This window comes from Trichechus manatus, unplaced genomic scaffold (genome assembly GCF_000243295.1).
Source record: "Trichechus manatus latirostris isolate Lorelei unplaced genomic scaffold, TriManLat1.0 scaffold00088, whole genome shotgun sequence".
NCBI lineage: Eukaryota > Metazoa > Chordata > Mammalia > Sirenia > Trichechidae > Trichechus > Trichechus manatus.
This window is the reverse complement of record NW_004444024.1, coordinates 5026110-5053905: the sequence shown is the minus strand read 5'-3', so window position 1 is coordinate 5053905 and position 27796 is coordinate 5026110. Positions and strand designations below refer to the sequence as shown.

The following is a 27796-nucleotide window of genomic DNA, read 5'->3' as shown; positions in this document are numbered from 1 at the left end:
CTGGTGGATTCGAACTGCCGACCTTTTGGTTAGCAGTGGTAGCTCTTAACCAATACGCCACCAGGGTTTCTGTCATAACCACGGCTACTAGTTATTAAGTGCAGCTGTATGTCAGGCATTGCGGTACGTCAGCATTAACCACCACCTCCTGCCTCTCCTGCAAAAAACCCCATGAGGCCAGCATGATCTAACAGATGAGGAAACAGGAGAAGCTGAGTGGGCTGCCTAGGGTCACACAGCTATTGTGTAGAGGAGACAGAATTAGAACCAGACTTACCCAACATGGAAGACTTTCTGTTGGCTTGGGAGGGGTCCGTTCAGTTGTTCACCTGAAACTTGGCTCTTTCTCTCACCCCCCTTCCTCTCCAGCTGGCCCCAGAGCACACACTGATGTCCTTCCGGAAGGCCATAGAGCAGAAATTGTATGGGCTCCAGGCTGATGTCACCATCAGGTAGGTGTGGGAGAAAAAGAACAGCACCCCTCCCATCCCCACCCTTATCCCGGGTCTCTGCTGGTGGAACCTCCAAATCCCAGGGCCTCAGAGATGGGGATGGGGGCTTGGATTTTTCATGGCAGGGCAGAAACCCAAGCTTTAACAGCACAACTGTTCTTGTGCCAAACCTCAGGATATAAAATAGAGAAAAGAACAGGCACACTGGTTCCATTGGGGGTGGGGAGTGGGGACTGGAGCCTGGCCACAGATCCACTTGAAGGGAGATTGGTTCTATACAGGTTAGCATGGTGGAGCTCACTCTGCTGCATGGAAAAAGGCAAGTCCCAGAGGAATACATTCACTGTGCCGTCTATTAAAAAGAGACCACATAAAAGTGATATATCCGTTTCTACACGTAGACACATAAGTATGTGAAAGTATAAAGGGCAAGGAAGAATCGACACCAATCTTATAACCTTTGGGAAGGGGAGAAGGGCAGGGCTGGCATATATAGCTGTGCAGGTTGTGTACTGAACAAGGGTACTGTATGCGAGGACACCGTTCCCAGGCAGGACATCATATATTCATGTACTGAATACAACTTTCTAGCAGGGGGTGGTAAAATGTCTTGAGGAGGGGCACAGGGGCCTTTTACTGTTTTACACCAAGGCTCCTTATGGGTTATTGGCAGCCCTGCTGGGGTACATGAGGATGGTGGGGTGTGGGGATGGGACGTGTCAAAGGGGCCTGCATTTGCACTGCTCTCATTGTAGTGTCAGACGGGCTTAGTTCCAAGCCAGGTTTACAACTTATTGGCTGTGGGCCTTGAACTAGGTACTTCCCCTCTCCCAGCGTCAGTTTCCCCATTATCAAATGAGCTAACACCTAGCTTCCAAGGATGCCAAGAGAATGGCCCCAGTCTTTCCCAGCCCTCCCTCCTCAGCAGCCCCCACCCCCATCTGACCCCCCTAGAGAGGCAGGCAGCCCACTGTCCTCTCTGTGCAGGAGGGAGCTGAGACCTGGCCTGCGGCTGGTCAATGTGGGTGTGGAGAGGAGTAGGGGGTAATCATTTGAGCACAGGCGAGGACCAGGATGGGCGGTGACTCCGTGGCCCCCTCCCTGCAGCCTGGATGGCGTGCCCTTCCTGCTGCACGACGCCACCCTACGGCGCACCACCAACGTGGAAGAGGAGTTCCCTGGGCTCGCCCGCAGGCCCGCCTCCATGCTCAACTGGACCATCCTGCAGAGGCTCAACGCTGGCCAGTGGTTCCTGAAGGTCTGGCCGCCCCTGGTCCAAGTCCTAGGAATGGGACCACATAATGGGGACCCCACTCCAAGAGCTTGCCCACCGCATAGCCAAGCTGGTTAGCAGCCTCCTCGGGCCCCCTGCCACTGCAGCCCCCATCTCATGGTTTTTGCTGCTTGTTCTGGGTCCATCTACCTCCCCCACCAGAAAAAGTCAATGATGATGATAACAGTTAATAGTTAAATCATTAATTTTGTAAAGCTAGAGGGAGGTCTAAAAGGCTGCAGAAGCAGAAGTGTGCTGGGAAGGAGAAATCCCTTCCGTAAACAGGGGGTTAGGGAGTGAGGTTAGGGCTGGGGCCTCCTGGAGCCCCCATCCAGGGCCATCGCCATTAATTTACCTGACACGTATGCCAGCACACACTGGCAGCCCAGGGCTCTCCACGCTGGGTTTCTGGGAGGGCACATGGGGGCCCAAAGAGCTGATGACGCAGCCACATGTACCCGTGTCTCCACCAGACCGACCCCTTCTGGACAGCTGGCTCCCTGTCCCCTGCTGACCATAGGGAGGCCCAGAACCAGTCCATCTGCAGCCTGGCAGAGCTCCTGGAGCTGGCCAAGGGCAACGCGTCGCTGCTGCTCAACCTGCGTGACCCGCCACGGGAGCACCCCTACCGCGCCAGTTTCCTCAACATCACGCTGGAGGCCGTGCTGCGCTCCGGCTTCCCCCAGCACCAGGTGAGGCTTAGCCTGGCTTGAGCCTGCTCCAGCATAAACCCACCGTGTCCCCTCCGCAGACTTCAGTTCTCACATTTGTATAATGGGATAGCATGTCCCTCGCCTCCCTGACAGGGTCATCACGGGGTCCAGAAGGGAACAAGAAAGTTCTTTAAAATATACGGCTGGAGCAGGCCCAGGCTCCCCGTTTACTTCAGTGATGTGTTGCCCACATCATCGTGGTGTGATATTTTTGGATCAGAGAATCTGCCACCCATTTCTGACAGCACACTGGAGGCTGCTGGCCACATGCAAAGTAATTGATATTTAGGTTATAAAATCTTGTCTTGACAAGGGTCTAGAAGCTTCCTGAATTCTTGCCAGAACGATTCAGCCCTGCCTGGGACAAACAATCCCCTAGCAATGATGATCCCATTGAAGCTTCCTTGTGTGCCAGCTCTCCTCTCTTTTGACCCTTACAGTTGCTCTATGAGGTGTTGTTGTATGCCATGGAGTCATTTCCAACTCAGAGACCCTATAGGACAGAGTAGAACTGCCCCATAGGGTTTCCTAGGCTATAATCTTTATGGAAGCAGATCAACAGGCCTTTTCTCCTGTGGAGCCACTGGTGGGTTCGAACCACTGACCTTTTGGTTAGCAGCCAAGCACTTAACCATTGTGCCACCACTGCTAGTGCTCCTTCTATGAGGTGTAGGTACCATTATTCCCATTTCACAGAAGAGAAATCTGAGGCTGCCCCCTCTCTTGCCGGCAGGTTTTGTGGCTGCCTAACAGGCAGAGGCCCCTGGTGCGGAAGGTGGCTCCCGGCTTCCAGCAGACATCAGGCTCCAAGGAGGCAGTGGCCAGCCTGCGGCGGGGCCATATCCAGCGGCTGAACCTGCGATACACTCAGGTGTCCCACCAGGAGCTCAGGTTCCTGCCCTCCCCTCCACCCCAGGCTCTTCCAAAGGAGGGCAAGATTGAGTCTCCCCTATTCTCATCATCCCAGTGCACAGCTGGGCATGGGGCTGGCCACCTAGGGGACTCAGGCACACTGGTTCAAAGGTGAGAGGTCAAGAGCACTGATTATAGCCAAGCAGACCTGGGGCTGTATCTGAGCTCAGCCTTCCGGGGATGGAGATTCCTTCCTCGAGGCTGTGAAGGGGACATGTTTGACAGGCTTGCCCTGTGGCCCCGGAGGCAGCCAGAGTCCATGGAACCAACCAACCTCTGCCCACCCCACCCCCAGGGACTACGCATCCTGGAACCTGAGTGTGAATCTCTACACCGTCAATGCTCCGTGGCTCTTCTCCCTGCTGTGGTGCGCGGGGGTCCCGTCTGTCACCTCCGACAATGTCCATACCCTGTCCCAGGTGCTTTCCCCACTATGGATCATGGTGAGTGGAGCTTATTAGGGGCAGAGGGCACTTGGAGTAGGGGGCAGAGAGCTGCCGGTGGCCTGCTCCAACCACTTGGCAGGCTCTAAACCCGGGCCCTCTCTGGTGGGGTTCCTGGGGGGCACAGGCTACTTGAGGCCTGGGGAGGAGTTTCCTGGCCTTTGGGGCCTGCACTAAGGTGCTGGAGGTCTGGGGACCTGGGCCTGACGCACAGGGAGAAAATATCACTGAAGGGCCCTAGAGAAATAAAGAACCACTTGGGTTTTTTGTTGTTTTAGTTGTTTTTTATGTTTCGCTTTAAAGGAAGGAAGGGAATTGGAAAAAGAGGTTAACAATAGAACAAGAATAACCAGTTGCTGTCGAGTCAGTGCTGACTAATGGCGACCGCATGTGCATCAGAGTAGAACTGTGCTCGATAGCATTTTCAATGGCTGATTTTTCTAGAGTAGATCACCACGCATTTTTTTTCAAGGAGCCTCTGGGTAGACTCAAATCTCCAGCCTTTCCATTATCAGCTGAGCATATTAACCATTTGCACTAATCAGGGACTCCAAAACAAGAATCCAAAAAAACCCATTGCAGTCCAGTTGATTCTGACTAATAGTGACCCTATAGGACGGGGTAGAACTGCCCCATAGGGTTTCCAAGGCTGTAATCTTTACGGAAGCAGACTGCCACGTCTTTCTCCCTCGGAGCCTCTGGTGAGCGCCTTAACCACTGTACCACCAGGGTTCCTTAAAACAAGAATTATTGTTGTTGTTAGTGCTGTTGAGTCGATTCCACCTCATAGTAATGCAATGTACAACAAAACGGAACACTGCCCAGTCCTGTGCCATCCTCACAATCATTGCTGTGTTTGAGCCCATTGTTGCAGCCACTGTGTCAATCCATGTCATCGAGGGTCTTCCTCTTTTTCAATGACCCTCTACCTTACCAAGCATAATGTCATTCTCCAGGGACAGGTCCCTCCTGATAACATGTCCAAAGTACGTGAGATGAAGTCTCACCATGCTCACTTCCAAGGAGCACTCCGGCTGTACTTCTTCCAAGACGTTAAAGTAGATCACAGAGAATACAGTGAATAAAGCCATTTTCAAATTGTTGACCAAGCACCTGCAGACAGGCCTGATTTCCTGTCCCATCTCTGCTACTGGTGGGCTTGGGAAGCTGCCAGCCTCCCTCCAGGGCAGTGGGGTGGCAGCTCCCACTGTCTTCCCGCCGCCGTGGCATCCCGGGGAGGCCCAGGCGAAGAAGTGAAAGGGCAGGTGGAGGGGCTCGTTGTGGCTGAGACAGTCCCAGTGCCAGTGAATCAGATCTAGGGTATGGATGGTGCTGTGGGGAAAAGGAGTGTGAGGGAGAGAAAGATGAGGAGGAGGAGAGAAGCGGGAGGGACAAAATCAGAAAGAGGGGCTTCGAGGAGAGGCAGAAACAGGGACGTAGGCCACAGGCTTCAGATGCTGGAGTTGATCACAACCCTTTCACAACCGGAAAGATCCCCTCCCCTCAGCTCTTCACCTGCCCTTTGTCCTTAACACCCTCCCCCTACCCCAAAGACTCAGCTCAGAATGAGATAAAATAACTTACAATCTGTGGCAGCAGGAGCCATGAGCACACTCAAATTTTCCGGCCACAAGGAGTTGACCCCCACCCTCTCCTCCACAGTTTACCTGAGACTGAGGGAGTTTGAGGACTGGCTACTACTGGGAGCTTTGCCCCCAGAGCCCCTCTCTGAAGTCCTCTAGAGGGAGAGGCCCCCGCTCCACACCCTATAGCCTGTGCTCAGTGACACACGTACCCTTACACCCACACAGAGATGTCCACCTGCCCACATGTTCACACACACACTGCTGGTTGCGTCCCACCCTCATCTCCAGGTAGTTGTCTTTCATTCTTCAGCTCTTGCTTTGAGCGCCCGTAAGCACACAAACCTTCCCGACTTAACACACACCAGTTACGCTGATCACTAAAAAAAAAAACAATTTTGCTGTCAATTTCGACTCATGGTGACCCCATATGTATCAGAGTAGAGCTGTACTCCACAGGGGTTTCAATGGCTGGTTTTTCAGAAGTAGATCACCAGGCCTTTCTTCTAAGGCACCTCTGAGTGGACTTGACTTCCAACCTTTTGGTTAATAGCTGAGCGTGTTAACCATTGGCACCACCCAGGGGCTCCCTGAGAACCACACAGATCTCTTTTATCCTGAACATGCACACACACCTTCTACCCTAGACACATAGCTAAGCCCACTCTCTGCAAACACCCGAAACACAAACCCACACCTCACCCCAGACTCCGTGCCCAGAGCCTACTCCTGCAAAATTCAGTCGCAAGCCCCCAGACCCCTCAAGGTCCTTCCTTGCCTGCTGATGGGCCTGTGGGGTCCTCCTGCCCATGGACCTGTAGTTTGGAGCCTTGGTTGGCACTGGCCATGACCAGTGCCTAGCCGCAGGCCATCTATCCACAGCCCCCGGACGAGTACTGTCTCATGTGGGTAACCGCTGACCTGATCTCCTTCACCCTCATCGTCGGCATCTTCGTGTTTCAGAAGTGAGTAGGCTCTGGCCACCTTGTATGGCCTTCCTTACCCCCACCCCACAGCAGGCCCAGCTCCCCACCTGAGCCAGGTGAACCCAGCCCTGAACCCTGGGCCAGAGGACTGACCAAGCACCCTCATTCAGAGGAAAAGGAAGGACTCCCAATGGCCCCAGCCCACCCTCCCCAGCCAGCGGCCGGTGGCTTTTGGAATGAGCACCAGCTGGGAGCCCAGAGCCAGGCTCTGCTGGTTTGCTGTGTGGCCTTCAGTGAGTTCCACTCCTCTGGGCCTGCCTCCTCACCTGTTAGCCAGGGCGGCTTCCCCCAGTACTCGCCCATGCCATGCCACAAAGCTCGCAGCCCTCAGGACCACACCTGGGAAGGTGGTTGTGGTGGTGGGGGGTGTGGTTGGCCCAGGGGAGGGTGTAGGGCCAGATGGGCCCTCATCCAGCCATGAACCAAGGGGCCAAGGGGCTGGTGTTTTATTCTTGACTGACGTTCTCTCTCTGTCCCATACCACTCGGATCCGGCGCATGTCCCTCCTCTCTCTCCCCACCCACCCCCTCTCTCTGCTGCATTCTGGCATTCACAGCTATCACTTGATCAGGTAATTCTGGTGTGCTCCTCCTCCTCCTCCTCCTCCTTTTTCTCCCTTCTCCTTGCCATCCCTTCTCCACTTCTGTCTGGAAACCTGCCGGGCACCACACCCTGTGCCTGAGTCCCCAAGGGGTCCTCTTCCTGGACACCTCCCCTTGCCTGAAGCCCTCTCTCCCACCCCGTGGGTGCTGATCTGGCCTCTAGGCACCTGCGTGTCTCCCTCTGGGGTAGGGGGCTCTGCCTGGGCACCCCCTTCCGCAGAGCCTGGCACCCTCAGGGGCCTTCACTATCTTCCCAGCGCAGACCCTGCCAGACTCTTTCTCTCCATTGGCTTCTCCCTCTCTGGGGTTGTCACTCCCATCACCCACTCTCTCTGTTTATCTTTCTCTGTCTCTCCCATCTCTTTTGATGGATCTCTTTTTCATTTTCTGACTCCCATCCCCCACTTCCCTTCCACCTCCCTTTCCCAGTCTCTCCAATTCTGCCTCTCCCTGTAGGTTAGCACCCCTGTGCTCCCAGGGACCTGTGGGAATGACCTCAGTGGCTGAGCTGTCTGTCCTGGATGTGCCTGGCTGCAGAGGCCCTGGCCTGACACTTTCCTTCTGGGTGTTAACGTTCATTTCCAAGACAAGTCCTAGGTCTTAGGGATCCCTTAGTCAGATATCTTAGGCCCTCCGGCTTCACTGACCAGCTTTTTGGAAGAGAAACTGTACTTGCTGGTCATGGGGCTGAGCCAGTGAAGGGGCACTTCCCCAGCACTCGCTCCCCTGCTCACCCTGGCAGCAGACACTCACTGGTCCTGGCTCACACTGGTGCTGGGCCTGCAGCATGGAGCCCGACCTGCCCCCATGGAGCCCATGGTCTGATGGGGGAGGCAGACCTGGAAGGATTCCAGGTGCCATGACAGACATGCTGAGCACCAGTCAGGATACAGCTGGGGTGATGCCACTGTCTTCAGGGGGTCAGGAGATGCCTGATGGAGAAGGGTGCGCTGGGGGACAAGGCAGGGACAAGACTGCTTCCCTGTGGGCCTCATTCTTCCATTCATTCACTCAACACATACTTACCTGGCACCTGTGATGTGCGGGCATTGAGGTTGGTGCTAAGGACATGGCAGTAAATACAAGACCCAACCACTGCCCTGAAGGACTGGCGGGGCAGCCAGCACGGGCAAACTCAGGCTGCCTTCCCCTCTGCCTCTTGCTTTCCCCTTGTCTGTCTGCTGTTTAGCCATCTGTCTGTCTGTCCATCTGTCTGCCCATGTCTGCAGTGCTGACCCCCATCTAGAAACTCACAATCGATTCCTGGTGGAATCTTGGCTCCCTCTACCCACCCAAGCAGACTCAGTTCTCTGGAGGCTTAGATTCTTGTTTCTGAGCCGACCACCCTCTTCTCTTAGCGGGGGTCAGGGTGGGGGTCCAGTGAGTCCTTTTGTCTACATCCTAGGAAATATCTAAGACCAGGGGCCAGGGATTTTGGGCTCATTCAGAGGAATGACTACAGCAAAAACAGTCCCCTAGGCTGGGTGTGAAACCTGGGTCCTCCCCACTCTGCCTGCTCCCTGCATACCCTGTGCACCCCCACCTTGCCCCTGTGTCAGCCGTCAGAGGGACTGATGCTCCAACCTGTCCCTCCCCTTAGGAATATATGCCCCACTCTTCCTGGGTTGTTGGAAGAGAGGAGGAGATGGCCCCGCACTGAGGCATTCTAACACCCTTGCCTCATGAACCTGTGAAGATCAGTTCTGAGCAAAGCCCTCCACCTTGCGATCTCCCTTCACCTCCCTGCTTTCCTTCACTTCCTCTCTGGGGTTTCCCCTCTGGCTTCGTTCACCCTGGTCACGATGGTTGAGCTGGTTCAGCTGGGACTCCCTGAGGTTGGTGTGTACCCCAGGGCAGGTCATCAGAGTCATGTCTGCTAAGTTCCCCCCCTCCAAATTTCTCCCATCCAAAGAGAGCCAGGTGCATAACTGGGGGCACTGAAAACAGAACTAACCAACCCCATACCATCTTCCCAGGCAAGGGGTGCTGATTTAGGGTTCTGGAGGTAAGAGGGAGGCAAGAGGGCCCTGGCTGGGAATCAGTAGACTCCGATTCAAGCCCCAGCTCTACCCCTCTCTGGGCCTCAGTTTCCCCAACTGTACAATGGGATAAGTGTCCTGCTGGTCTCTCAGGCCAATTCCAGAGAGGCTCTGGAAGTTGGCAAGATCTCTGTTCCAGGGGAGGGGTAGGGAGGGACCTCATGCCCAAGGGACCATCTCTGCAGGTGGCGCCTGGGTGGCATACGGAGTTACAACCCTGAGCAGATCATGCTGAGCGCCGCGGTGCACCGGACCAGCCGGGACGTCAGCATCATGAAGGAGAAGCTCATCTTCTCAGGTGCACAGCCCCACAGACAGGCGGAGCCAGGCACTGGGCTTCATTCTTTGCACACACGTACACACACAGTCCCGCACATAGCACGTGCATATACCCACCCAAGCACACACTCACATATAGAAACCCACATCTCCACACGCACTCATCAGCTTCAGATCCTGTGGTCAGTGTCACCGCCATGGTTGGTGGGCAAGGGTGACGTGCATGAGCTGGGTGGTGGGAGGGATCTGTACTGAAGGCCCATCCCCCTTTAGCCTGCTTCATTCATGGGTTCCACAGACAATGATTTCACTCCTGCTTGTTGTTGGCATTGCCAGTCTGATGGAGGAGCCAGATACATAAACAAATACATGGAAAATTGGGTGCCACCAGAGCTCAATGGGGGTGCTGGGTCAGGGTGGGGTATAGAGGAGAAGGGAGTGGGCAGAATTCCCTGAGGCAAGGAGGGAGGTTTAGGGGTTCACTTTGCAAGGAGGTGATTGTTAGGTGCCATGCAGTCTACTTTTAGCACACAGTGACCCATGTGACAGAGTAGAACTGCCCTATAGAGTTTTTTAGGCTGTAATCTTTAAGGAAGTAGATCACCAGGTCTTTCTCCCATGGAGCCGGTGGGTGGGTTTGAACCACCAACCTTCTGGTTAGCAGCCAAGGACTTAACCGTTGTGCCACCAGAGTGCCTCACAAGGAGGTAACCTAGTTGAAACGTGGAAGATGAACAGGAAGTACCTGAGCTGTGGTTTTGAGGTGAAGGCTGGGCGAACAGAGGGAAGGGAGGGCATTCCAGACAGGAACAGCATGTGTTCAGAGGTGGTGAGGAAGAACTGCTTGCCTTGGCATCAAGAGCTAAGTATCATTCCACATGGCCTAAGGGGAGGCCTCTGGTTGGCTCACTCCCAGATGACATGGGGAGAGCTGGGCCTCGGGCCTCCTGATCAGGAGCTTGGACTTTATTATGAAAGCAGAGGAGGGTCATGGGCAGATTTTCCTTTGAGCACTTTTACAGCAGGCTGGAGGGTGGACTAGAGGGGGAAGCTGAAGGGAAACAAAACAAAACAATAATTCAGGTGAAAAGTGTGGCCATGGCGACAGAGAAGAGAGATTCCAGAGATTTAGGAGCCAGATGCACCTGGATCAAATCCCAGCTGCATCCCCGACTAGCTGTGTGAACCTGAGCACACTACCTAACCTCTCTCAGCATCAGACTTCTCATCTGTAAAATGGCTAACGCCCACATCACAGGGCACTTGTGAGGGCCAGCACCCTGCCTGGCCCAAAGTGGGTGCTTGGTAAACACTGGGTGAATGAACAAGGGTCCAGTTGGGGTGACACTGATTTTGAGCAGGGCTGGTTCCAAGGATTGTGTGAATGTCCACTCACTCATTCATCCTTTATTCATTCATTCAGCAGATATATGCCAGGCTGTAGGTGCTTAGGAGACACAGATTCTTACCCACTGAGGCACTTACATTCTTCCTACCCTACCTCAAAAATCCTTCTCCTGGACAGCTTCCTTGACCCCAGGCTGGGATGCAGCGCCTCCTTGGCTGTCCCACAGCCCTCTGAGTCTCTCTCTAATGTAGTTCTGGCCACACTGGGGAGCTCCTAGAAGGAGGGACCAGTCTATGGCATCTGGGTCCCCAGGTGCCTGCACCGTGCCTAACACAGAGAAGTCAGAACAGGCAGGTAAGATGAATGGAAGGCAGGAGGCCAGCCCCTAGGCCTAGGAGGTTCTGCCCATCCAGACCCCCTACCTCTCCTGGAAGTGCCAGGCCCAACGGTTCAACCACAGTCCTCACCCCCTCCCCACCCTAGGTTGGGAGGTCTTCTCCAGAGACCCTCAGCCCTACCAACTGGGTCCCCTCAGAGTAGGCTCAACCTGACTCAGCACACCTCTGCCAAGACTCTGCTGTGTGCCCAGTGCTGTGCAGGTGCTGGAGACACAGATGCGCAGACTCCACTCCTGCTCTAGAGGTGCTCCAGTCAGTGGGACCCACAGGCAGTGACTGTACAGAACATGGTCAGGGCTGGGCAAAGGGAGGCAAGGGTTGGGGGGTCCATGAGAAGGCCCCATCCTGGCTTGGGGATCTCAGGGGAGGCTTTCAGGAGGCTGAAATAACAGAGATGAGACGAATTTAAGATTTAGAATTTCAATTTTAAGAAAAGGAGGCATTGATGGGGACGTCACTTCCAGCAGAGAGGCTGGTATGTGCAGAGGCCCTGAGGAGAGTGAACACATGGTGCAAAGCTCAGGAGGGTGCACATGGTTTCCTGTGGCTGCAGGTGGAGCTTCAGGGAAGGGTGGACTGAGGAGAGGCCAGAGGGTTGAGCAGGGACCAAGGAGGGCCTTGAACACCAGGCTGCAACCCAGTGGCTCTGTTAGCCTCCAAGTGCCTGACTAGGAGTTGTTATAGCCCACCACCCCACCCCATCCTCTCTCCTCTCCCTGCTCACATTCTGCCTCCCTCTGGCCCGACAGAGATCAGCAATGGCATGGAGGTCTCCGATGAGCTCTCCGTATGTTCAGACAACAGTTATGACACTTATGCCAACAGCGCCAGCACCCCTGTGGCCCCCCGAGGGGGCAGAAGCCACACAAAGACCCTCACAGACAGGAGTGGGCATTAGCTGAAGACCTGCCTGTCCCAGTCTGTACATAAAGCAGAAACCGGAGGAGCCCGGGAAGGCCAGCAGAAGTGTGGTCTGGACTTGGAGTGCCCTGGGGGCTGGCTCCACAGCCTCCTCGTCAGCTCCAACCCCTGGTCAGCCATAGAATCTCTTGGAGGAGGCTCCCCTCATCTCTGAGGCCCAGCTGGGCCAGGACTCCAGCCTCTCAGATGCCCCTGCAGGCCAGGGGCTCCTGGAAGAGTGGGGCCCGGGGCCTGGTCCTCCTCCTGAGGCTGTCCCTGGCATCCTGACCTAGAAGCCTTGATGGGTCACTGGGCCATGCCACGCCCCCTCTGGCAACAGAGGATGTGGATGCCCAGGTGTGCCCACATGTGTCCGTGCTCCTGTCTGTACCATAAGGGTACCGACTTCTCCGTTTTTATCCTGCCTCGAGGGCTGGGGCTGGGCCTCTGCCTCCAGCCCCTCTGCTCTTCACATCACTCTCAAAGCACAAGGAGGTCCAGCCCAGGAGGAAAACCTGCTGCAGTGGTAGAGACACACCCCCTTCTCAGACCAGCCTCCCGCAGCACTGCTCCAGGAGAGGGCCTGAGCCATGTCCCCCAGGAGCAGCTGGAGACAGCCAGAAGAACAGGCTCCTGGCTGCTGGATCCCATGCCCAGTGTCCAACAGGCCCCCATAGGCACAGCGGCCCTGAAGCCCAGGGGACCCACAGACTGACATGATATCAGAATGTTCCATGACCACAGGGCAAGGCCACCTGGGAAAAGTGCTCTGGGCATGTCAAGGGCGGTGTGTGCCCAAGGAGGCCTGCAGTGGTGGGGCCTGAGAGGCTGTGGCCAGGAGGATTAAAGCTGCCACCCTGATGTGTGTCGTCTCTTTCTGAGGTGTCAACAGGAGGGTGGGACAGAGTATGCTGGGTTTGGGGTTCAGTCTGGCCCCAAGATGTGAGAAGGAGCCATTCTCAGAAATCAATGGGAGAATGGCAGGGAGATGCTGGTGGAACCCCTACCCTGCGTCAGTCATGGTGCCGGGGCTCTTTAACCACCCTGGGGTTGGGAGCCAGTAACCCCATACTGCGCTTGGTGAGATGGACTTGGAGAGGTAAAGTGACTGTCCAAGGCCACATGGCTTAGTCTCGCACAGCCAGAATCCCACCAGGCTCTGGCTCCAGACTGTGCGCACGACTTCCTTGGTCAGCCAGAAATTGTACAGGTAGATGGGGAGGGGTTCTGGGTCTGGGGTAGGGCTGGGGAGTGGGACTAGCAGGTCCCCTCAGGGCCACATGGAGGAATTCTGAGCTCCCCCCACCCCCCGGCCTATGGTAGGACAAGCCCTCGGCCAGGAGATGCCTCTTCCCCCAGGGCTGGGGTTTGGTATTGGCTTCTTTGGGCCTGACTGAGAAGGCCCATCCCATTCCCAGCACAGTGGGGGCACCTGGACTGAAAGCCAAAATACAGCCCTTGGTTCCACAGATATCCATTCCTGTCTTTGAGCCCTTGGGGCCTCTGTGCCCTCTGTCCTCCATGGGAAGGGGTCAGCGATAGTCTGGGCAGGTCTGGAACTCCAATCTTTATCGTAAGAGTCTGTGTGGTCTTTGGGGTGTCCTGAGGGAAAAGGGGGAGGCTGAACTCCAGCTCCAGCCTGTGTTAAGTAAACCTAGTCCTTCCTGGGAGCCAAAGGATGGGTTTCTCCTCCAAATAGGGGTCTTCTGGATAGTATTCTTGGGGTCTGAGAGATTCTGGCACCTTCTTAGAGGAAAAGAAAAGAGGCTCCTAAATTTTGGCACCCAGACTTGGCCACCTACATTAACCTCTAGGGCTACCCCTTAGCCCCTTAGGGAACTGTGAAGGAGCATTCTCCTATCCCCCTACCCAATTGAAATTCTGGCAAGCGCTTCCCCTTCTGGAGTAGAGGTCGGCTCCCACCTCTCCCTGAACACAAGGGAGTGTCAGTGGAATCCGGAACTGCTGGGTCAGGGTTGGAGGGCATTGCCCTATCCACAATACCCCAATAGTGTCTTCTCTAGTTTCTGGCAGACCCACCCAGGAAAGTGAATCGACCTTTTATGTCCACCCCTCCGTGTTAGGCCAGCCCCCGCTATCCCTGCTGGCACACTGGCCAGGGTGTTCCAGGTTTCTGGCTACACTTGGGCAACTTGAGTCATCCTGGAGTCTTCAGGAGGTGAGAGTGGAATGGGGGTGGTGGGGCTGGGAGTTGTGAGTGGAATAGCCAGTCAGCATCCTTCCATCACCAGGGCCCTGCATTGCACCATCTACCCCAGTCCACGACTGCCTCACCCCAAACAATGAACATCCAATGGAGGCCTCCCCCTGCCCTCTGCTGGACAGAAGGCCGGACCTGTCTCCATCCTTAGCTGAGTACTCAGCCTAGGGTCAAGCCTGGTTCCTCTCCCTTAACCTGAGGGGTTACTGTGAACTCCACCTTCCTGATGCCCTCCCCATCTCTTCCCCTTGTCTGCAGAGGGCAGCCTCACTGCCCACTTCACACAGAAACAGCAGACGGGTCCCCTCCACCTCTGCTGCCACCTGCAAACCCACTGGCACCTCACTCCTTCCTTCCTCCCTTTGGAACTCAGAGGGTGGGGTCTCATCCTCCAGGGTCGCTGCTTAGACCCTCAGCCCCTCTTTCCCAAGTACAGATAGAAAGGTGCTCAAATCCCTCACATCCTTTAACAGACAGCAAAACATCAAACACTTTGGCGGTGGAGGGGGTGGGGGTGAAGCCATTCCCTGGAGCAGGGTCCCTGGGACACAGTCTCCAGCCAGGCCTCAGTACATCACTCAGCCAGCATCACAGTGACCTGTCCCCCCATCATGGCCCTCCCACAAACTCGGCCTGCCTGAGCCTGGCCCGGGGTAGGGCCCTACAGCACCTGGCCCCAGTGAGGGTGACTCCATGCCTCACATCACTTTCACTCACAAACCCTCTCTTGAGTGTCACAGCAACCCAACAAGGTAAGCAAGGCAGGAATTGTGATTATCCCTCCTGAATGAGGGGCCTGGGGCCGAGGGGTGGGCAGTGATCTGCCCAGGGTCGCACAGCAACTTATGGCAGGACCAAGCCCAGGCCCAGGCCCCAGGTGCCGCATCAGAGCTCTTGTCAAGGCAACTCCCTCCTCAAATGGCTTCCATCTTCCATAAGGGCAAATCTCCTCACCCATCCCATAGAAGCCTGGCCCTACAGCACCCCTTAGAGGCAGCAAATGATCCAGTGCCAGCCTTTGGAAGCCAGGCTGTCCCAGAGCTGCACTGTTCTCCCCTCCACCCTGACCTGGCCCGCCCAGGACCACCACACCCTGCTCCACTGTGCACACTCCAAGGGGCATGCCTTGTTGAGGGGGCAGTGAAACCCCTGCAACTCATACCACACACCCACCGTCCACACAGACACTGATCCTTGTACACACACAGTCCACAAGACAGACACCTGTGATACAGTCCACACACAGACCCATCCCACACAGAAATAAACAATCACATACAGACACAGATACAACAAGACAGGGACACACAAGACACACAGCTAGACACACAAAGTCCCACAATTACGTATCTGCTGTGAAGCAGAAACAGACACGGAACAGAGTCCCACAGAAGCAGAAAGATGGAAACTTAGATCGATAAGCCACTGCAGTCAGATTCTTAGTCACTTCTGAGCCACACAGCCACACATCCACATACACCCCAACATTACACAGTCACTACGTTCCTTGCACTCCCACAGTGGAACACCTGCACCCTCAAACCACACGATTATGAAGTCTACACCGGGCAGGCACCCACCCCTACACACACCCTCACACGCCTGTGCGTATTCAGGGGCACAGCCAGCACCAGGTCACCCCCAATCCCAGTCACGCAATTAATTCCATGTTTACTCCAGCCCCCTCCCTTCTGGGGCTGATCCTTGAGGGGAACAAAAGCCCAGCGTCCCCTCTCCCCTCCCCCCACTTCTCTCGCCACTGGCGTCCAGCCCCTTTGTCCTTCCACAGCTGAGCCCGATCTGGAGTCCCGGCAGAGCGGCGGGGACATTGGAGCCGGGGCGCCAGAGGTACAGTTTGCGGTCACTAACCAGAGGGTCCTCAGTGCGCAAGCAGCAGCTACAGAACACCTGGGAGAGGGCGTGGCCAGGTAAGAATCAGGGACATCCGGGGCGGGGCGCACGGTGCTGGGCAGCCCCGGCGGCGTAGTATTCACAAACCTAAACAGGTTTTTGTGTGAGTGGGCGTGTATGTGTGAAAAAGAAAGAAATGGTTGTTCAAGACTTCTACGGGCTAGGGTGAGTCTGCGTTTCGACACTTACCTTGAGGTGCCTCTCCCCGTCCTCGACTCTCAGCCAGGATGGAAGAATGCCAGAGCGAGCCCTGCTCGGAGAATCCCTACCTTCCATGTTCCAACTGGGTGTCCATCAGCCCCTAGACTGGGAATCCCAGGGTAGAAACTCTGTCTCCGTGTGTGCACAGCACCCCGCGCAGTAGACAACCGTAGAATGAACGAAAAAGTGCCGGCACACGTCCCAGGAGGGGCTCAGCCTTCCTCCCTGGCAGCCCCTTGGCTCCTTGTGCTGTGGGACATCTCTGCAGGGAGAAGTCTCTCCTTACGCTGACGAGACACCTGCCCCCTTGGGTCTCAGTTCAGTGCGGCTGCCTTCTTGGCTGGCTGAGGACAATCAGGCAGGGTGCTGTGTGCCCTGCTGACCTGTCTCACCTCCCTCCCTGGTCCTAGGCTGCTCCTCAGGACAAGCCCCCAACCCCCTGGCATGTGTGACAGAGTGGCTGGGCATGTAGAGCCTGGAGCCAGATGGGGTCATGGCCCAGCCCGTGGGCAAAGTAGCTAACTTCCTCAGAGTCCTGCCCACTGGGGAGTTCATCTCCCTGCAATGCGAAGGCAGGGAACCCACTGACCAGCATGACCCGGGCATGAGCCCTGAAAGCCAGGCTGACGCTGAATAGGATCCAACCTCCAGGGCAGAGCAGCTGGGATCAGGTGGAGGGAGGAGAGGCAAGGGGCAGAGGACAGAGCTGCTGCGCTCCCCCAAGGGGCCACGTAAAGGAGCAAGCTCCTTGTCACTGGAGGTGTGCAAACACAGGCTGTATGTCCATAACAGCTAGATCTTAATCAGTCTAGGTACAGCCCTTCAGTTGGTAGAATGCTTTCACAAACACCCATCCTTTGACCTTCACAGCAAACCTCCGAAAGGCAGGCTCCCTCTGTGTGCTTGTTTCCTCAGGACAAACTTAAACAAAACAAAACCCAAAAAAAGGGTCTAAAAAAGCTTCTCAGAGTTGTGTGAGACTCAAATGAAATTAAATATATAAAAGCACCTAGCACACATGGTATGCTCCCTTCCTCTTGAATAAAAACAATGCAAAGAAATATTTATAGAATTTATACTATGTACCTAGCACTTTCCACACATTCCATTTAATAGTCACAGCAACCCTTTAAGGGAGGCTTTATGATCTCCATTGTATAGATGAGGAAACCGAAGCCTGGTGTGGGGAGGTGACCTGGCCCGGGTCACACAGTGAATCAGTGGTAGAGGCAGGATTAGAACCCAGGTCTGTCTTAGAGCTGAACTCTTTCTACTTCCTTGAGAACACCAAGAGGGCTCACATTAGAGAGAGGGACAAATTCCCCCTCACTCTGGGCTCTAACCTCAAGCCTTCCCTCCCTCTGGAACTTTGCACAGGCTGTTCTCTCTGCTGGAGACATTTTCCCTCCATTCCCTTCCCTTCACTTGGCTAATTCTACCCATCCCTCTAGTCTCAGTTTAAAGGTCCCCTCCTCAGGGACCCCCTTCCTGATATCCCTCTGAACTGGGTTTAGTGCCCCTTCCATAAGCAACCCTAATACTCTGTACTTTCCCCATGGGAGCCCAGCCCAGCTGTGAGCTCCAAGAGGGCAGGGACTATGACTGTCTTGCTCACTGCCTGGCACAGAGAAAGTCCTCAATAAATACTTGTTTCATACATTCACTCAACTTTGAACAAGTATTAACTGAGCAACTACTATAGGCCAGATCCCCTGCTGTTAGGGGAGAGGATGCGTATTAAATGGAATGAACCATAGAGAGCCGCTCCAAGGAGGTACAGCAAAGGCTTCCATTTGCCCCTTCAGATTCACTCTCTACTCTCCTCCCCTTTGCTTTGTGGAGGAGGAGCAGGTTGAACTGCACTGATAGGCTCCCTTGCTGTCTAGCTTTCCCTTGGGTTTGGCCAATGGGAAACACCAGCAGGAAACCCAGCAGGAGGCAGGATGAGGGTAGGAGAGCTAGGTAGTTATTATTCCCTCACTCCCCACTGGGTCTCTGTGGGGTTACCTGAATCCCTTGACCAAAGGCTACAGGTCCTGTCAGATGGCCTTCCCTATATAGGAATTTTGTCCAGGTTCCAGTAGCCTCTCCTGCTCACTCCTTCAGACCTTGGGGGCCTGTAAAAACCGCCTGGGAGCAGTGTCTGACTTCTTCCAACTTCACAAGAGGATTGGAGAATCAAGACCAACAGCCCAAGGCTGACTTCTATGAGACAAAGGTCGGACAAGCCTCCTCTCTCTGCCATCTTTACCAATTCTGACACCAACCATCCCTCTCAAAGCACTCTCTTCTTCTCTGCTGGGTTCGATAATTCATTACAATGCCCACATACAACTCACAGACAGTACTCAACAATTATGGGGTTTATGAGGGAAGTAACAGCTACAGTTCACACTCAGGATACAGTTCTTCCATCAGGATAGCCTCTCCCCAGACGTGCTCGAAGGCACACCTGTCCCTGCCCCTAGGCTTCTGCCCAAAGGCACTCAGCTTTTTCTCTCTGTGGGCTAGGAAGCCCACCACGCCATCTCCTGCTGCCGGGTCTCACTGCCTTCAGTGTTACAACTCTCTCTTTGACTCCTAGTTCTAAGAGCTTCTCAGTGCAGGGATCCCAGGTCCAAAGGACGTGCTGGTTCCTGGCTGTTCTTCCTTGGTGGTAGTGAGATCGTCTCTTTCCCTTCTCTGGGTTGGCTCATTTCAAGCCCATCGGTTTGGCAAAACTGACCAATACCCTTGGTGGGCTACAATTACCCTATCTGCACAGTCCTGCCCAATCACCTGGGTGGGAGTTACAAGACCATGGGGAGAAAGGCCACACAAAAGCAATCCATTACTAAGGCCCCCTGTGGCTAGCGGTACTGCTCTGTTCCTTGATAGTCTCTGAACACTGCCTACACTTTTGTAAATCGTTCCTTTCTTTGACTCTCCTCAAATTACCCTCTTTGAGTGCGAGCCATCTGTTTCCTGCCCATAAGGATAGACAAAACTTAGCAAGTCTGAAGAACAGAAAGAGCAGTATGGCTTAAGTGGATTAGCAAGGGAGAGAGTGGTACAGTTGAGAAGGGAGGGGCTAGTCCTTTAGGTAGGCCGGGGCTAGATCACTGTGGATGGAAAGATTAGTTGAAGGAGTGAAAACACCCAGGTATGCGTGTATGCATGCATGAATGAGTAAATGAGTGGACAAACCAAGGAATGAATGAATGAGGTGTGTGGTGAGCTAGGCCTCCTGTCCCCTCACCGGGTACCAACCAGGTGGACTTCCCGACGCTATTTGTGTTCTCTACCTGGCAGGATGCTGGAAGCCGCCAAGCAGGAGGAGTCGGAGCCGGACTCTGAGGCGCCATGCGCAGGGACTTGCCACGCGCAGCGCGTCCTGCAGACCCTCAACGCGTACCGGCGGAGCGGCACCCTCACCGACGTGGTGCTGCGCGCTGGCGGCTGCGACTTCCCGTGCCATCGTGCCGCACTCAGCGCGGGAAGCGCCTACTTCCGCAGCTTGTTCGCTGCCGGGCGGCCAGAGCGCTGCCCCGCCGTGGTGCCGGTGGTGCCGGAGGGGCCGGGTGCGGGGCTTGCCCGGGCATCAACGGCCGCGGCGATGGCCGTGGTGCTCGACTACGTGTACGGCGCGGGCGTGCGGCTGTGCGCCGAGGACCAGGCGGCCGCAGTGCTGGCGCTGGCCGAGCGGCTGGGCGTGGCAGGTCTGCGCGAGGCCTGCGCCCACTACCTCGAGGGCCGCCTGCGCGCCGCCAACAGTCTGGCGCTGCGCCGCGTGGCCGCCGCCTTTTCCCTCGCCTCGCTGGCCGAGCGCTGCGCTAGCGTGCTGCGCCAGGCCTTCGCCGAGGTGGCGCACCATGCCGACTTCCTGGAGCTGGCCCCCGACGAGGTGGCAGCGTTGCTGGCAGACCCGGCGCTGGGAGTGACCCGCGAGGAGGCTGTGTTCGAGGCGGCCATGCGCTGGGTGCGCCACGACGCGCCCGCCCGCCGGGGACAGCTGCGGCGCCTACTGGAGCACGTGCGCCTGCCGCTGTTGGCGCCTGCCTACTTCCTGGAGAAGGTGGAGGCCGACGAGCTGCTGCAGGCGTGCGGCGAGTGCCGCCCACTGCTGCTCGAGGCCCGCGCCTGCTTTATCCTGGGCCGCGAGGTCGGCGCGCTGAGGACCCGGCCGCGGAGGTACCGCCTGCCACCCCCTTGCCTCCCGCCCTCCCTTATTCCCGCCTTCTTCAGCCGCTCATTCTTTCATCATCCCCTCATTCAACCACGCAGTCGTGCCTCTTGAATGAGACTCAGTCCTTCATTCAACAAACTCTTCATAGGCTTAGGCTGGAATTCTGCCCTTGAAGAATTAACAATCAAATGGAGGAGATACAGGGGTCCCAAACCTTGCTCATCCACTCACTCACTCATTCACCTATTCATTCCATAATACAGAGTGTTTATTTTGTGCCAGGTCCCATACTGAGTGCCCGGGACTGGAGAGTGATTTGGAAACACTCTGCTCTCTGGGAGATGACAAAAGGATATAAATAAGCAAGTGCCGGGGGGAAAAACAATGAAGTGACCTACTCCCACCCCTGGAATGCCAGACCAGGAGACTGGGTGGAGTAGTCCAAAACCAGCTATCTATCCTTAGGAATAGAAAGCGGGGACCCCTCTCACTTAACACTCTGTGTCCAACATTAAGTGCAGGGCCTGGTACAAAGATGCTCAGTATCTTTTGAATGACTTAGGAAACAAGTGGCCAATGGATTTGGAAGTTACGGTGGGGTCAGAAGCCTCCCGGATCAGTGGGAGGGAAAAAAGTTTAGATGGAAGGGTCAGTGGCCTGATTCAGTGGAATTAGTGATTAAGGGTTGGGTTTAGGAGATTGTTAAAGGGGAGGGGCAGTCAGGGTTGGAGGTCAGAAAAGAGTAAGGGAGAGAAGGGGTTAGAATCAGACAAATACGGGCTTGAACCCGGCTCTGTCACTTACTGGCTGCATGATTTAGGGCAAGCCAAAGTCCTGTGAACCTCAGCTTTCTCCTCTGTAAAAGGGTAATCCCTACCTAATAGAACTGACATAAGGGTTATAGGATCAGTATGAGTCGGAATTGACTCGAGGGCAATTTTTTTTTTAGGGTTAAAGGAGGTGATTTTTCTAGGTAAAGCTTAGGGCTCTGTAAAGATTATTTTTCCATAATTTAGTGGTCAGTAGGATGGGGTGAGGATTAGTGACCTGTTCCCATCAATAGCCAAAGGGAAGGCTGGAAGTGACAGAGTCCAGCAGGAGGATCTGCAGAAGGGCATGAAAGGGTAGCAGGACCATACAGTGTGGTCAAGGAGAGGGCCAAGAGGGGGTGAAACTTCGGTGTGGGTCAACGGGCATTGTTGGGCTTATCCCCACCCCAGATTCATGGACCTAGCAGAAGTGATCGTGGTCATCGGCGGCTGTGACCGCAAGGGGCTTCTGAAGCTGCCCTTTGCCGATGCCTACCACCCAGAGAGTCGGCGCTGGACCCCATTGCCCAGCCTGCCCAGCTACACTCGCTCAGAGTTCGCCGCCTGCGCCCTCCGCAACGACGTCTACGTCTCCGGTGAGGGTGGGGCCCGGAGCAGGAGTTACACGGGATTGGCTCATCGGCTCCCAGCACGCCAATAAATGTAGGGTATCAGGAAAAATGCCACCCCGTTTCAAGGGAAGAATGTGTGTGCTAGCCTTGGAAACTGCATTTGATGTTGTAGTGGGGTATGGAGTGCCAGGGAGCAGGAGAATGAGCCTGGGAGGCCTCAGAGGTCATCCAGGCCACACATCACCGCTGAACAACTTATCCAAGGCCACTGATGGCCTCTGAATGGCATGGGGTTGGGGGAGGGCTCTTTTGGGCACCATTGAAAATACAGAGTCAGGGGCTATACACAGATGTGGCTTGGGTCATGGACTCAGGCCGAGGAGTGCAGTCATGGGTTATTGTTTGGGCCAGCTGCTTCTGAGAGGTGAGCCCTGGTCAGGAACCCTAGGGTGGCCAGGCACAGGGAAGGATAGTCCACAGCCTGGCCCTACAGGTGGGTTGGGTCCTTCACCAGTGTTGGGCTTGGGGGACAGAAGCTCTGGTTCTGGTCCTTACTCTTGTAGGCCATGTGCTCTTCAGCAAGCCATTCCTGGCCTCTAAGCCTCCTCTGAGTTTCCTGCCTATAAACCGAGTATAATAATCCTGACATTTTATGGGGGAATGAGAACAGAAATGAAATCAAGAATGTAAAGGCGGAAGTGAGGGGGGATTATCAGCTCACCCTCTATCTCTCCCCCCTTCAAATTCAGGTGGCTCTGCTTTCCCTCTGACCCCAGTACACTCCTGACTCTTGTCTTACGCACCCATTGCACTCTTTCCTTTAGTAGGGTTGTAAGTACCCACGTCTTTGCCTCCCTGAGCACAGAGCCTGGCACACCACCACCAGTTACCCAGTGAAGATCAGTTCCTTCTTCCTGAATCCATCAGGGCTCTCCCCTCAAGAGCCCCTGCCGATTGTCCTAACCTAGACCTTTCCACCACTCATTCAAAGTACACTCTGGCTCAGAGTCACATTGGCCCAGGGGGATGTCCTTCCTGCTGTCTACCCTTAACCCTTCCTCTGGATCCTGGGGCCCATGTCTCTAGCTGTTTGGGGGGGCTGAGGCTAGCAAGAGGGCGTGGGGGGCAAAGCTGTCTTTCTTTCCCTAGGAGGCCACATCAACAGCCGTGATGTGTGGATGTTTAGCTCCCATCTGCACACCTGGATCAAGGTGGCCTCGCTGCACAAGGGCAGGTGGAGGCACAAGATGGCAGTCATTCAAGGCCAGGTAGGGACATTGCAGCTGCTGCCCTGGGGCCCAAGGCACAGAGCTATGGATGCCCTGGGGGAAGGCCCTTTAGTATCCCCACTTTGTAAGAAGGGATCTGAGGCCCAAAAAAGGAAAGGGACTTGTCCAAGATCGCATAATCTAATACCACTACTACTAATGATAATGATAGCAATTACTGTAATAATACAGCCTCGTGGTCAGGGGTGTGAGCTTTGAGGGCAAACAGCCTGAGTTTGAATCTTGACTGCCACTTAAGAAAGAAAAAAAAAATTACCAATTATTTCTGCAAGCAACATCTGGAATTCAGAAATCCAAATGAAAGTGCTTCTTAGAATTGGTTAAGTGAGGTGCCAAACCATTAATAAACGACTAGCTATTATCATAAAACATAAGGAGTCATGGTGGCACAGTGGTTAAAGTGCTAGACTGCTAACTGAAAGTTCCGGGATTGGAACCCACAAGCGGCTCTGTGGGAGAAAGATGTGCCAGTCTGCTTCGGTAAAGATTTACAGCCTTGAAAACCCTATGGGGCAGTTCTACTTTGTTCTATAGGGTCCCTATGAGTCGAAATCCACTCGACAGCAACGGGTTTGGTTTTTGGTATTATTAAACATCAACTTGGTGCCAGGTATTTTACCGATCAAATCCGCATTCAGTACCCATCCTACCAGACAGGTATCATTATCTCCCGCTCAGGGAGGTTCAGTAACTTGGTGGAGATTGCCCAGGTGGCGGCAGCGCTAGGATCGGCCATCAGTCTCTTTGGCCCCTAAGGTGGGGTGGGGGTAGTTTTTCCGAATACAGTCCATGGTGGTGGGGCCGAAACTCAGACAAGCCCTGACTCCCGACGCCTGCACCGTTTGTCCTCTCCCGCAGCTGTTCGTGGTGGGCGGCTTTGACGGCCTGCGGCGCCTGCGCAGCGTGGAGCGCTACGACCCCTTCTCCAACACCTGGGCGGCCGCCGCGCCCCTCCCGGAGGCGGTGAGCTCGGCAGCTGTGGCGCCCTGCGCAGGCCAGCTCTACGTGATTGGGGGCGCGGGCCAAGACAGCGTCAACACTGACAAGGTGGGGAGTCCCCGGGGCAGGAGGAGAGGGCTCTGTAGGCCGCAGGAAATCAGCAGTGCCTACTGCCTGCCAGGCGCAGAGCTGGCACTTCTATGTCCTTGTCCATTTTCTCACTAAATCTCGTCAAGAGCCCAGAGGATTTACCCCCACTTTTCAGGCAAGGAAGTGAGTTTAGAGCGATGACTCTAAGGTCACACAGCGGTCAGCAGCACAGCTGGACTCCAGTGCTTGGGCTGGTGCCATATGGGTCTCATAGATTTTAAAAATTAAGTGAGGGCAGGGGTGGGATTAGTTAAAGTGTTTTTCCTCCATTCAACAAACAATACACTCATTATTGAAAGTTTAGAAAATAGAGAAAAATAGAAAAAAAATTACCCATAATCCTACCACTTAAAGATAACTATTCATATTTTGGTGTGTTGTCTTCCAGGCTTCCTCTAAATTCATTTTTGCTTTTCTGCTTTATATTTACAGATTTGTGTTCTTACTGTTAGTGAAATTTTGCATTCTGCTTTTTATTCTTCACATTTGAGTATGAGCATTTTCCACATGCTTAGAAACTTCATAGCCATCATTTCAGTGTCTGTGTAATGTTCCACTGGCAGATAAACTAGTCTATAATCTAATTCTCCATTGTCGGACATTTAAACTTCTCAAAAATAGAAATCAATCTTTGCAGTGGTAGCTCCCTCCCTCTCCTGATGGCCTCACAGGACTGTGGTCCTGGGACCTGGATTTTTCCCGAACCAGGATTCCTTACCCCGCCTTTCCTACTCCCTGACTCCGTTCCTTCAGCAGATCTTCCTGGAGCCGGGTGGGGGAAGCAGCCAGATGACCCACCCCATTGATACTGTTCCATGCAGCACTGGTTATAGGCTGTTGGGGGTCTTCAAGGAAACAGTTGAGGAAACAGGATGGACAAGTGAGCAGGCAGCTAGGACCAGGTGTGAGCCCTAGGAAATTGCGAAGGGCATCAGGGGCCTGGGAGGCCTGTGGACAGCGTGGTAGGAGTGCAGGGAAACCTTGGCTGGAGGCTTTGTCATGATCAAAGAGCACCAGGAAGAGAGAAGAGGGCTGACCATTTATGAAGCCAGAGAGGCAACTCCATGGGGAGCCTCCTCTGAGGACACTTGATAGCACTGATGCAGACGGCTCTTCCATCCCCTGGGACAAACACCTCTCCAAGCTTGGTATCATGTGCTCATATGGTTCATCTTATATGAGGCAGACTGTTTTCTCCACGAAAGGAGAGACTGTTCGTGAGGGGGGAGCCAGGGAAGGCTTTAAGGAGGCAGTGACATCTCTGCTAGACCTTGAAAGATGAGGAGGCTTTTGACAAAGGGAGTCCAGGAGCAGGGGATAGAACGAGGAACTAGGCTGAGAGCTCTGGAGGGTAGGAACGGTGGGTCCCCTTCACTCTCCCAGACACTAGCTCAGGCCTGGCTCAGGCAAATTTGAAGAATGAGCGCCCCTAGCGGCGAGAGGTGGGAGGGTATGTGCAGTAGGGTAGGTTGGAGGATGAAGTTTCACACCTCGGTTGCTCCCCCAACCCCTCAGGTGCAGTGCTTTGACCCCAAGGAGGACCGGTGGAGCCTGCGGTCACCAGCCCCCTTCTCGCAGCGATGTCTTGAGGCAGTCTCCCTCGAGGACATCATCTATGTGGTGGGGGGCCTCATGAGAAAAATCTTCACCTATGACCCTGGCACAGATGTCTGGGGGGAGGCAGCTGTCCTCCCCAACCCTGTGGTAAGTGGGGGCTCCTGGTCATGGTCCCGGGCACTGGTTCCATGCAGGAGAGTGAAAGCACACTTCTAAGGGTCTGGATCTCAGAGGTAGTAAGGCTTGTGTCTGACTCCACGCTAGGCGGTTTTACATAGTTCTCTAGTTTTGTCCTCGTGGCGATTACCAAGCTTGCATTTGTTTCACAAATGAGGAGACTGGCCTTAGAAGGGTTGAGGGCCTGGTCCAAGGTCACCAGTCAGTCCAGTTAGGGGAGAACCTGGAACCTAGTCCCAAGTGCTATAGCCTTGGGTATGGGGTTTGGGCTAAATGACCCTGAAGTCTCTCTCTCTGCCCTGAAGGCCACTAGCTGGTGGATCATTGTTGGGGGTAGGCCAGGAAAAGGACTAGCTGAGTTTCCCTGTTCCAGTGATGTCAGAGAGGGAAGGTCCAGGCCTGGAAGCTCTGCCCCCTGCAGCTCTCTGCCTCCCCGCCCTTTCTGTCTCCTTCCCCTGAAACTCGAAAGACGCTATTACAGGGGTATGGTGGATTGGAAGTCCCTGCCAATTCTGACCTTCGGTGATCCTAAGATGGTGGTGGTGATTATTATTATTGTTGTTATTGGATAGCTGTTAAGGGAACACTATGGAGAAGGTACTGCTATTCTTCCCATTTTTCAGAATAGGACACTGAGGCCTGAAGAGGCTAAATGAGTTGTCTAAAGCCATTCACTTAGTAAGAGGTCAAGCCAGAGCTTGAACTCAGGTCCATCCACTTTCTTGCCTCTTTGCCATCCAGACTGCTTGCTCATATTCTGTGGGTGAAGGTTCTGTTATCTGGCTTGGTTAGCTAGGGACAGAGAGGGCCCCAGGCTGGACTCCATGGCTGATTATCTGTCTGTCCATCAGGAGAGCTGCGGCATGACTGTGTGTGACGGGAAGATCCATATCCTTGGCGGGCGGGATGATCGCGGGGATAGCACCGATAGGGTCTTCACCTTTGACCCCAGCAGCGGGCAGGTGGAGGCCCAGCCATCCCTGCAGCGCTGCACCAGCTCCCACGGCTGTGTCACCATCGTCCAGAGCCTGGGCAGGTGACTCAGACCTGGATGGCCTCAGCCAGGAGGCTGAGAGTAGGGAGGACACAGGTGTGCCACTCTGCTCCTCTCATGGTCCCTCCATGTAAATAGCCCTTAACTTATGGCCTCCTTTTCTTATAGAAATAAAACCTCATTCAAAGGTCGGGTCAGTGTTCCAGCTTGAGCTTGCTTTGCCTGGAGAAGTAATCTCCAGTATCTGTTCCCTGCTTTTACCCTTTACAAAGCACTTTATACATTACTTCCTTTACCTTCACAACAGCGGTATGGGCATTTTAAAAAATCATGAAATTTTCATGTGTTCAAAGGGTTCATATATTTTTGTACAATTTAATAATAATAATAAAATAAATATCGAACAGAAGACTAAACAGACATATGCATAGGCTCATAAATCAGCAAACACGTCTAAGGACCAGGAATGAAAGAACTGCAAAACATAAGGAAAGAAGCCTAAGCTCTGGGGTTCAGACTGTATAAGGTAACCAGCCAGTTGCCATCAAGTCGATTCTGACTCTTGGTGACTCCATGTTTGCAGAGTAGAACTGCACTTCATAGGATTTCCAAGGCTGTGACCCGCTTTGGAAGCAGATCGCTAGCGCTTTCTTCTGAGGTGCCTCTGGATGGACTCGAACTGCCCACCTTTGCAGTTAGCAGCTGAGCACTTAACCATTTGTGCCACTCTGGCTTTTATAAGGTAAAGGGATTGGAAATAGGTTCCAAACCAGGCTCACTGCTATAAGCTCGGGCCAGAGTAGGACTCCACTCATGTAAGAGGCTGAAACAAAACAGAACAAATACAGCTGTGAAGCCTGAGCAGCCATGGGGCTGAGGCTTG

The 27796-nt window shown here is 54.4% G+C and overlaps 2 protein-coding genes across 3 annotated transcripts in view; both read left to right on the top strand.

The window, feature by feature from the left end:
* Positions 1 to 12789, top strand: part of GDPD5 (glycerophosphodiester phosphodiesterase domain containing 5) — a 61065-nt gene extending 48276 nt beyond the window's left edge. Inside the window, exons 9-16 of one of the 2 annotated variants that reach the window (XM_004381975.1) lie at positions 370 to 452; positions 1560 to 1710; positions 2199 to 2417; positions 3172 to 3329; positions 3646 to 3793; positions 6259 to 6341; positions 9189 to 9301; positions 11778 to 12789. In XM_004381975.1, coding sequence (XP_004382032.1) covers positions 370 to 452; positions 1560 to 1710; positions 2199 to 2417; positions 3172 to 3329; positions 3646 to 3793; positions 6259 to 6341; positions 9189 to 9301; positions 11778 to 11926 — 1104 coding nt within the window. In that variant the 3' untranslated portion in view covers positions 11927 to 12789. The remainder of the gene's footprint in view (positions 1 to 369; positions 453 to 1559; positions 1711 to 2198; positions 2418 to 3171; positions 3330 to 3645; positions 3794 to 6258; positions 6342 to 9188; positions 9302 to 11777) is intronic. The other variant, XM_023736489.1, reaches the window with a different exon arrangement.
* A 6764-nt stretch (positions 12790 to 19553) lies between these two features.
* KLHL35 (kelch like family member 35) lies at positions 19554 to 27151 on the top strand. Its single transcript, XM_004381974.1, has 6 exons — positions 19554 to 20431; positions 21647 to 21831; positions 22957 to 23075; positions 23955 to 24143; positions 25701 to 25889; positions 26771 to 27151. Exons 1-6 carry the CDS (start codon positions 19554 to 19556, stop codon positions 26957 to 26959), a joined length of 1749 nt encoding a protein of 582 aa, XP_004382031.1. The 3' UTR covers positions 26960 to 27151.
* The last annotated feature ends 645 nt before the right edge of the window (positions 27152 to 27796 follow it).